Genomic DNA, 10,710 nt, shown 5'->3' with positions numbered 1-10,710 from the left:
GACACACCGGCCTCCTGAAACAACTGATTAAGAAACGCTGTGTACCTAAATTGTCTGGGCAGACTTTGGAGTGGGACTGGGAGGTATTTTGCTGTTGGCGGTGAACCTTGGATTAAATTGATGGCCTTCTCACGAAGAGGCGACAATTGCATGCATTTCCATACAAGCGAGTTTCGAGGGAGAAGGTGACCAGACACTTTCTTGAACAAGTTGCGACTTCAGTATATCTATAGGCCTGACTTAAACAACGGACTGTACATATTTAAAGATTCCGCTAGCTGTTCTACTAGTTGCTTAATTTTGTCGCGCAGTAACTGCAAGCGTAATGAAAAGGGTCGTTCTGTGTGTTTAGCGAGAACTCCCCCATACGTGTATCTTATAATAGGCCTACATTTGAATAATTTAATTGGAACGGCACAACTATGTCTGATCGTACTCTAAGTCCAATTTCGGAGTGTACTAGAGGACCTTATGAGGCAAGTAGGGCGATGTATTCGCAAGTCTTTGGCCAGGAATCCATTGGAGGTGCTTCGCTGCAATTTCCGCACGGCATGCTACAAGATCCGAGTCTTCTCTTCAACAAATCGTCTTACAATGGGATCGCTCCACCACCGCCGCAAGCATTTTTCCCTTTTTCTGCTGTCGGGGGGGATTATAGGCACTCCGAAATCCAAACTAGTGACCCGGGTCAGCCGCGGCCATGGTATCCGTTCGCCGCTCCCGAGTACACGGGCCAGGTAGCGGGGTCGACCACCGCCGCTCAACCGGTCAACCTCAGCCCCCCGATAGCGGAAACGAGGGAACAGATAAAAATTCCCGAAATAAAGACCGAGAAGGATGTGAACGATTACCCAATAGAAACCAAGCTTCCATCCCAGTTCCCTCCAGGACCGGCATCTATGGCCCACGGCGTCTACTATACTACCCCGTGGAACCCTTCTTTTTGGCCCGGTCTGGCTCCCATTGGGGCCCCTAACAACTCTGCCCCCGCTCCCCCGACGTCGGCCGCCTCCTCCCCATCTCTGTCGCCCTCACCACCCAGCAGTGGATACCAGGGGACGAGCTTTTTTCCGGCGGGTACCACACAAGAGGTCCCAGCTCCTCCGCTGCCCAGCGCCAACGCCCGGAGTAGCGGCTCGTCCAGCGGCGGCGCGAGTGATTCGGAAGATGAGGTGAGGGTTAAATTGTCAGGCATCCTCTTACAAGAAACTAACTTTGAGGTAGACATTACATTAATGGAATTTGGCAGACGCTCTTATCCAGAGCGACGTACAGTTGATTAGACTAAGCAGGAGACAATCCTCCCCTGGAGCAATGCAGGGTTAAGGGCCTTGCTCAAGGCTGTGCGGATCTTATTGTGGCTACACCGGGGATCGAACCACCGACCTTGCGGGTCCCAGTCTATCTGGTCCGGTACTTGCTCCATTACCTGTCAAACTCAGTTGGGCTGTAAGTATTTATTTGTGTTTTCGTGCGTATTTGCAGGAAAACCTTTCCACCGAGGAGCTGGAACAGTTTGCCAAGGAGCTGAAGCACAAACGGATCACGCTGGGCTTCACGCAGGCTGACGTCGGGCTCGCGCTGGGAAACCTCTACGGTCAGTCTGGCGGCCGATAGCCTGCAATGCTCGCTCCCTATACTAATTTATCGCACTCGCGCAAATGACTATCTTTCGTGTGCTGGTTCACCATTATGCAACCTGTTATTTTATTTCTGCTGTACAATATTTTCGACTTCCATTCTAATAGCTCCATGGCACTTAGGCGTTGCAGCATATCTGAATAGAGACATGAGTGGTTTCGTGTAGAAACTAGCTAATGAGCCTTTTTAAAACGCAGGGAAATTGCCATTTTTGCCACCTTAGGTGGTAATGCTATTCTGCTGGAAGAAATGCATACTTTGAGCCATGTCAATTGTACTGCTTGCGTGTTTAACTTGCTTGTATGTTTAAGCCTTGTGCCATGTTACTGTTTTTTTTTTTTTTTTTTTTTTTTTTTTTTTTTTTCTTGATTAAATGTTCAATGAATTTTAAACGTAGGTTTGGCTCCACATATTTTCACTTGACCTGGTGTCTGATTGTACTGACATTAAGGATCCCCTCGGATTAAGCCTGTCAGCCTAATTTAATCAAATCCAGTTAAAATGGAATGATTTGCCTTGTAATTCAATAAATGAAAACCATTTGTTTGCTGATCATGTTTGTATAGGAGCCCCGGTGTATAGAAAAGATGCGTTCTAAGCAACATTTCTCAGAATGTATGATGCATCTCCCAGCCACCTGCAGTTTAAATATTGAAAGTTTGAATATTTGAGTCTGTAAATCCCTGTTTAACCGTCAGTCTTCCCAGAATGCAGTTGGAGATGATGGGGAATATTAATCTTGATGGTTGGAAATGTCTGTCCTCAGGGAAGATGTTCAGCCAGACCACCATCTGCCGCTTCGAGGCCCTGCAGCTGAGCTTTAAGAACATGTGCAAGCTGAAGCCCCTGCTCCAGAGGTGGCTGAACGAGGCCGAGACCTCCGACAATCCCCAGGACGTGAGTCTTCCTCTCCGACACCTCGTCTTCCTCTCCAACGCCCTGTCTCTGCAGTTCTTTCTGCGCGTTCTTTTCAATGTTCTAGAGCTCACCCGATTGGCAACAAGGACCAACGTTAAGCACAAACATTTTTTTGTCCATAATACACTACCGGGCCAGCAATTATTAATTTTGTGTGTGGATTATCATAAGTGGAGAAACACAGAACCCATTGATTAGATATAAATCTCATAATTGGCAGTGAGATCTGTAATTCTGGAATCTGTGTCCCTGGAAAGCATAACTCAAAAGCACATTAGCACAGTTGTAAAAAAATTAATTAAATTAATGTAATTTTGCACTGAATATTTCTGCCTACTGACCAAATTTCTCCAGTTGGACAATTTCAGGAGGTCCACTGTACTTCCAGTGCTGGTTCATTGGCCACTCAACAGCACCAATGACCGTATACATGCAATACGCGCAATTGTTGATCCTGACAATACAACTGTAAATTGTAGGCTTCAGAAAGTGTTTAGAATGATGAATGCAATTATTTAACCAAGCCGCATGCACACGACGACAATAAATTCTGTAATTGAAATCCCATGGCTTTGAGACCATACTCATATCTACTCACTGTTGATCTGCACAGTCTGTCTTGCTAGCTGGGGAGAAAGTCACCTAAATCCATTGGAGATCCCTCTGCTTGTTAATCATGACCTCTAGTGGATTGAGTGGGTAGTGCAGGATGGCTCAGTTTTCAGAGTGGACCCAGAAATGCCCATATTCATAAGGCATCTGAACGTGGGAGTCCAGGTTTCTTCTGAACGAATGTATAAAATTAGTACTCTTGCTCTTAATTGACCATACCTAGTTGTGCTGTGGGGAAACTCAACCTCAGCCTTTCTGCTGGGGGCACAGCCAGAATGTCCCTACTTTCAATAGGCATGTGTGTTGACCACCCTTTGATTATGTACTTTTGATTTTAAAACGGGAGTGCCATTTCAAATTACGCCTGCAGATTTGAGAATTTCAGGAATAGCCTTGCTAACCAAAACCTGTAATTGGCGCCAATGGGTGTTCCTTCTAAAGCTGAGGAATTTTTCCCGGTGTCTAAAGGGTGAAAGTATTTGGAATGTTTATAGCTCCCTGGCTGTGCTTTGGAATCTGGCATGTGAAAGTGTGAACTTTGAACTCTTGAGGAAAAGCTGGCTCCCCTGTGTGAACTCCTTGCCCCCCCCGCCGCCTCCTCTCCTCAGATGTACAAGATGGAGCGCGTGTTTGTGGACAGCAGGAAGAGGAAACGCAGAACCAGCCTGGAGGGCACGGTGCGCAGTGCTCTGGAGTCCTACTTCGTAAAATGCCCCAAACCCAACACACAGGAGATCACCCACATCTCTGATGACCTGGGTCTGGAGAGAGACGTGAGTGCGCGCACCCAACACATCTGCGCTACACTTAGCCCCGGGCCCTGTTTCACAAAGCAAAATTAGAGTTGGTTGCATAACTGCACAGAACAAAAACCGGAACCCTCCCAAAACTGGAACATGGACTGAACTGCTTCTCCAGGTTTTACTCTGAACTTATCCATCTAACTCAGTAATCCTGTTTTGTGATACTCCCCTGGGCCCTGTTTTGCAAAGAGAAATTAGTTTGATGGATAACTGCACTGAGTAAAAACCAGGTCCCTTCCAGTTCTGAAACATGGACTTGATGTGAAATGAGCCGTTCCAGGTTTTACTCGGCGCAGTTATCCAGCTGACTCCGTAATTCTGTTTTGTGAGGGAGTATATCAGGAAGCGGGATTACTCAGACCACACCCTCACTCGGGTGTGGTTCTGTGACAGTGTGTGTGTGGTGTTTGTCCCTGCAGGTGTGGTTCTGTGTGTGTGTGTGTGTGGTTCTGTAACACTGCGTGTGTGTGTGGTTCTGTAACACTGCGTGTGTGTGTGGTTCTGTAACAGTGTGTGTGGTGTGTCCCTGCAGGTGGTGCGGGTGTGGTTCTGTAACCGGCGGCAGAAGGGTAAGCGCCTCGCCCTGCCCTTCGATGACGAGTGTGCAGAGGGGCCATACTTCGACCAGACTGCGCCCATGCCCCACAACATGGGCCTCCCGCCCCAGGCCTACCCTGGCCCCATCCACCACGGCCACCCCCTGCCCCCCAGCCTCTACGTGCCCCCCCTCCACCGACCGGACGTCTTCAAACAGGCCCTGCACCCTGGACTCGTGGGTCACCTGACCAGTTAAACCATGCCCGGCCCCCTTCAGCAGGGCTCCAGGGTTGGGTTCTGCACATCATGGGGTATTTTCCACCCCCCTCCCCCCTGCCACTCGATGTCCAGGTGACCCAGGAATGAACTTGCATCTCCTGGGATGAAATTTTGCTGCTCACCATTGGGTTGGAGGGCAGGTAGAAGACTCCCTCCAGTGGAGAGTTTCACTGAAAGGCCTTTTTTATTTTTAACTCCCTTAGCTAGTCTTTTTGCACATTAAGTCCTGACTCTTACATCATGGTGCAGTGGTGGGGAGGAGGGATGTGTGTCTTCAGTGGTGCAGTCTCTGGCTTTCTGTGAAATGCTCTGATTTTGCACTCGCTCCCTCGATCCTGTAGGGGGCGCCCTGGCCTGTTTCCCCCCACCCTTCACCCACCCCCAGGAAAATGCCCAGCATTTTTAATGAAGCCATGACATTTTTCTTAATCTTTTAATAGTATATGCACTCATTGCTTTGTATTAAGGGCTAGTCCAGTGTTTCCCAACTCCAGTCACCGGGACCCACTTGCCAGAAGGTTTTTGTTGTAACCAGTAGCCAGTAGATTTAACTAATCAAGGGCATTTTTGTGGTTTGATTGGTTCAATAATTAAATCAGGTGTGTGAGTTACTGGTTACAACAAAAACCTTCTGGCATGTGGGTCCCGAGGACTGGAGTTGAGAAACACTGGGCTAGTCATTCCTCGTTTCAGTGTCTGTGATATTTTAGTGTTCCATTTCATAATTTACGAGTGTATTGATACGTCTAGATTTCATACCAGAAAACATAGACCGTCTGTACTGTTGGTACTCTGTAGTTGCCAATATTTGATGAATTTGATGTGTGAAATGATTGGGCCCAAATGAGAAGCAGGCAGAATTGCTGTAGGGACAGAGGTGTGTGTGTGTGTGCCCGCCCGCGCAGTCCTGGATGTTGGGAGGGTGTTTGCTGCCGCATGCTTGATGGGTGGGCCCAGTTACACATGCCTGTTCCTTATGGTTAATTTATTAGCCCTCACAGTGGCAGTTTTAACCACACAGTCTTCACTTGGGGTGGTTGGTGGATGCAGAGGGCGTACAGGAAATGTATGGAGAGGGGGGGCATCATGCAATGTCTCCTTGAACCCCGTTACCTGCCCTCCCCCTCAAAAAGACACCGGAAACCTTTTCAATGTCAAATTTTACCTTATTTGTCGCGTTCAGCATTCGTACGGATGACCCGGCTTGCTTTTTGAACGTGGTGGCAGTTACCCGCTTCCCGTCTCATGTCTGAGACAGGATGTTGGGCTGAGGTACCTGCGGGTGCCGCTTTAAGAACGGCTGTGCCCTGAGTGTGGCAGCCTGCTCGCCTTCATTGTGTCACTGCAGACACGCCCTGGGGCTGAGAAACCGCAAGGCGGCCATCTTATCTGACGAGCTGCTGTGCTGCCTCATCGCTGAGATGAGTCCGATATCTGGTCAATGTCACTCAACAAACCTGCTGCCTTCTCTACATTTTTATTTTTACTGTTTCTTTTGGTTTGCCTGTGTTTGTTTTAGGGCTGTGAAAGCAGAATGTTTTTAAACAACTCTGGCACGGTCATAACGTCAGCCCAACTGCTCCGGTTAATGTCGGTAGAATATCCTGTGTTCTGTTTCTCTCTGCATATTTGATAAGTTATTGACATGCCAATCAATCATAAGCCTGTATATTGTATTGACCTGAAATGTTGACACTGTTTGAGTGTAGGGATTAAATCGCCTTTTTCTATCTGGTGTTCAACCTCTACTTATTGAAGTCTTAATGTTGTCATCTGATACTGTATACTGTTTTATATTCCTTGAAGGGCTGGTGATCCCTGGCTTTTCATTTTTAGGTGTGGGGTATACAAGCCACTTTTTGGTGATACTTGGCGCTTTATTTAGCCACTTTCCCTTGTCAATTCATTAATGGGCAGCTCTCCCTGAGGTGAGAACCGGTTCCTTATTCTTCAGCAAACTAAAACCATTTGTCCTAGCTTTCCAGCTTTCACTTAATTTACATTGTACTGAATCACCCTCCTGTTACTCAGGGCTGCTCAGAACTCAATCTTACAGCGTACGGTTTATCACAGTGTGATGTCCTCTAACTTCTGACTCATACCAAAACCTGTGACAAGTGATTGAATGCCTCAGATGAATATACTTGCAAGTTTTCTCTTGAATATCTTCATGAAAAAGGTGTTGCATTTTGGTTTTTTGCAAGTGAGTACCCCCGAGTAGCCTTGTCTGTAGTTTTTACTTTTATGTATGTTGTCTCACATCTTCGCATGTAGATGCATTACAAATTGAATTCAAATTGTACTCTTAGTTGGTTAGTGTAGTTGGTTTCAGAAGCGCTTGTTTGAGTCTGTACCTCAGATTTGTGGTCTTGTTCAATGAAGTCAGAGGCGCTTGGTTTCAAATGGTTTCAAAATGGTCAGAAGGGGCTGTCTATTCTCACAGAAACCAATCCCTCAGTTTTCATACTCCAGTCCTGTTCTTGGCACTGATGGTCTTTATAATGGTACTGCTGTGCCGGTGCCCTGGGTAAGATGACCCCATGCAGTTTAATGGGGGAGAAACCTTGCAATGATACCCAAAGGAACCCTGAAATGAGCTAAAATGGGGCGCAATGTGCTTTCCTTTAGTGAACCGAACCGCTGAATTGATAAACAAGAGAATATCATTTTAGGCACTTGGATAGTAGGTAAAGTTGCATGACCTTGATCCGGGGATGACAAAATTGAGGACTGAATTAAGATGTAGGCTATGGGCTAAAATCACCCTTGTGATAAAATTGGGTCAACTGCAACAAGCAGCCCATCTGAGGTTTACTTGTACTGTTAAACATAGCGGCACTGCTCTTTGAACCATAACACACATCATCCTCAACTTTGATTAATGTACATTAACTGCTCTCAACGTTACGAACGCAGCAGGCCCGAGGAATAATGTTGTGCTGTACATTCAAACCTGCACCACTCAGAAAGATGGACAAAGTGTGTCATTGGATGATTCAGCATCTTTTATTTTTGTCTTCACACACTGCAAATTGCAATCCTTCTGTTTGGCCCGATGGGTTTAAAGTCACTGAAGTGAAAGGTAACAACATATGTACCTGGGGCTGAAGTCATTACATGAATGGCATTTGGCAGATGCTCTTATCCAGAGTGACGTACAGTTGATTAGACTAAGCAGGAGACAATCCTCCCCTGGAGCAATGCAGGGTTAAGAGCCTTGCTTGAGGGCCCAACGGCTGTGCGGATCTTATCGTGGCTACACCGGGGATCGAACCACCAACCTTGTGGGTCCCAGTCATGTACCCTAACCACTACACTACAGGCCGCCCTTTTTTATTTTATTTTACACCAATGAACCAAATCAATGCGGCTTATAAAAATGAAAAGGATGACCAATTTACATAACATTTTCACAGTACATAAGTATTTCACAGTACACATTACTATGTATTTCTGGAAAATGTGCATTTATGTCTGCCAAGATTTCCCCTTAAAATCAGCATACTTGTTACCAATTTCAAGTTTCTTTTTGATACCTTCAAAAGGAAATAGTATGTCTCTTATATTCAAGGTGAAGTTGCATTCAGTTATTGTAACAAGTGAAATGTGTAGCAAATTCATCCAAGAAATTAGAAACCACAATCATAAAAATTGTGACATAGTGACTCCTGGTAAAAAGTACAATTGTAAACTTTGAAACAAAACCATTCTTTGGATATTTTTGGACCTAACTTACTGTACACAAAGCCTATACAGAAGTGTTTTTTCCTCTAATTTGCCCCATGGGAGGATTCATTTTACATATTGAGTGCAGCCTGTTATTATTTGGACAGTGACCATTTCTGTGCTCCAGCACATTGGATTTGAGGTTAAAGTTGCAGGTAATTATATAAATATTTGCTTAACTGTCAGAATTTCAGCCCTTCTATAAATGCATAGGGACCCCTTTTTATGCAGGGAATACACAGTATATAAAACCCCCCAGCTTTTACCAAAATAAAAAAAGCTGGACATATCTCTTCATAACCAGTTATTTAAGATTACATTTGTGTGAAATGAATCAGCCTATCTTAATTAAATCTGTCCATGTGGTTTTTGGAAATATGTATATCCACATATTTAAACTTTATCCTTAACTGGAATATTATTCAATGTAGCATGTATGTTATCATATAGACAAAACAATTAACATTTTGAAATTGAAACCTGAAGCATTAGAAAAAGTGTTTCGCCATTTTCAATTAACATAACATAACATAACATAACATAACAATGGGAACAGGCCATTCAGCCTGACAATGTCATTCCAAGAACAATGTTGTCTCCTCCAATTATGAAATATTGATCTTTCTATCAAACAAAATTAAACATTTGATTTCTGCATCATTGATGATCCATAATAATCCAAGATAATACTTCAACCACTAGCAAAAATTGAACACATACGTCATTTTCACAAATAATCTACAAGCCCAATTCCAAAAAAGTTGGGATGCTTTGTAAAATGTAAATAAAAACAATGCAATGATTTGCAAATCTCATGAACCCATATTTCATTCAGAATAGATTACAGAAAACATATCAAATATTTAAATTGAGAAAATGTACCATTTTAAGGAAAAATGAAGTAATTTTGAATTTGATGGCAGCTACACGTCTCAAAAAAGTTGGGACGGGGGCAATAAAAGGCTGGAACAGTAAGTAGTACTAAAAAGAAAGGAACATTTTGCAATTAGGTTAATTGGCAACAGGCCAGTAACATGACTGGGTATAAAAAGAGCATCTTAGAGAGGCAGAGTCTCTCAGAAGTAAAGATGGGCAGAGGATCACCAATCTGTGAAAGACTGCGTCTACTAATTGTGGAAAAATGTCTGAATAATATTCCTCAACGTAAAATTGCGAAGACTTTGAAAATTCCATCATCTACAGTACATAATATAATCAAAAGATTAAGAGAATCTGGAGAAATCTCTTTGCGCAAGGGACAAGGCCGAAAACCGATACTGGATGCCCGTGATCTTCGGGCCCTCAGACGGCACTGCATTAAAACAGGCATGATTCTGTAACAGAAATCACTGCATGGGCTCAGGATCACTTCCGGAAATCATTGTCTGTGAACATAGTTTGCCGTGCCATCCACAAATGTAAGTTAAAGCTCTATCATACAAAGAAGAAGCCATATGTGAACACAATCCAGAAACGCCGTCGTCTTCTCTGGGCCAAAGCTCATTTAAAATGGACTGAGGCGAAGTGGAAAACTATTCTGTGGTCAGACAAATTAAAATTAGAAATAGTTTTTGGAAACCATGGACGCCGCGTCCTCGACTAAAGATGAGTGGGATCATCCGGCTTGTTATCAGTACTCAGTACAAAAGCCTGCATCTCTGATGGTATGGGGGTGCATTAGTGCCTATGGAACGGGCAGCTTGCACATTTGGAAAGGCACCATCAATTCTGAAAGGTATATAGAGGTTTTAGAGCAACACATGCTCCCATCTAGACGACGTCTTTTTCAGGTAAGGCCTTGCATATTCCAGCAAGACAATGCTAAACCACATACTGCATCTATTACAACAGCATGGCTTCGGAGAAGAAGAGTCCGGGTGCTGAACTGGCCTGCCTGCAGTCCAGACCTTTCACCAATTGAAAACATTTGGCGCATCATGAAACGAAAAATAAGACAAAGAAGACCCAGGACTGTTGAGCAGCTAGAATCCTATATCAGACAAGAATGGGACAACATTCCTCTCCCAAAACTCCAGCAACTGGTCTCCTCAGTTCCCAGACGTTTACAGACTGTTGTTAAAAGAAGAGGGGATGCTACACGGTGGTAAACATGGCCCTGTCCCAACTTTTTTGAGACGTGTTGCGGCCATCAAATTCAAAATTACCTTATTTTTTCCTTAAAATGGTACAATTT

The 10,710-nt window shown here is 44.5% G+C and overlaps 1 protein-coding gene across 1 annotated transcript; it reads left to right on the top strand.

The window, feature by feature from the left end:
• On the top strand, window positions 1-6,520 carry pou5f3 (POU domain, class 5, transcription factor 3). Its single transcript, XM_061263024.1, has 5 exons — window positions 1-1,172; window positions 1,486-1,597; window positions 2,408-2,538; window positions 3,780-3,944; window positions 4,507-6,520. Exons 1-5 carry the CDS (start codon window positions 423-425, stop codon window positions 4,765-4,767), a joined length of 1,419 nt encoding a protein of 472 aa, XP_061119008.1. The 5' UTR covers window positions 1-422; the 3' UTR covers window positions 4,768-6,520.
• Window positions 6,521-10,710: the final 4,190 nt, after the last annotated feature.

Source organism: Conger conger, chromosome 12 (assembly GCF_963514075.1).
Source record: "Conger conger chromosome 12, fConCon1.1, whole genome shotgun sequence".
Lineage (NCBI taxonomy): Eukaryota > Metazoa > Chordata > Actinopteri > Anguilliformes > Congridae > Conger > Conger conger.
Note: the sequence above shows the minus strand (reverse complement) of the source record. Positions and strands in the feature narration are given on the sequence as shown.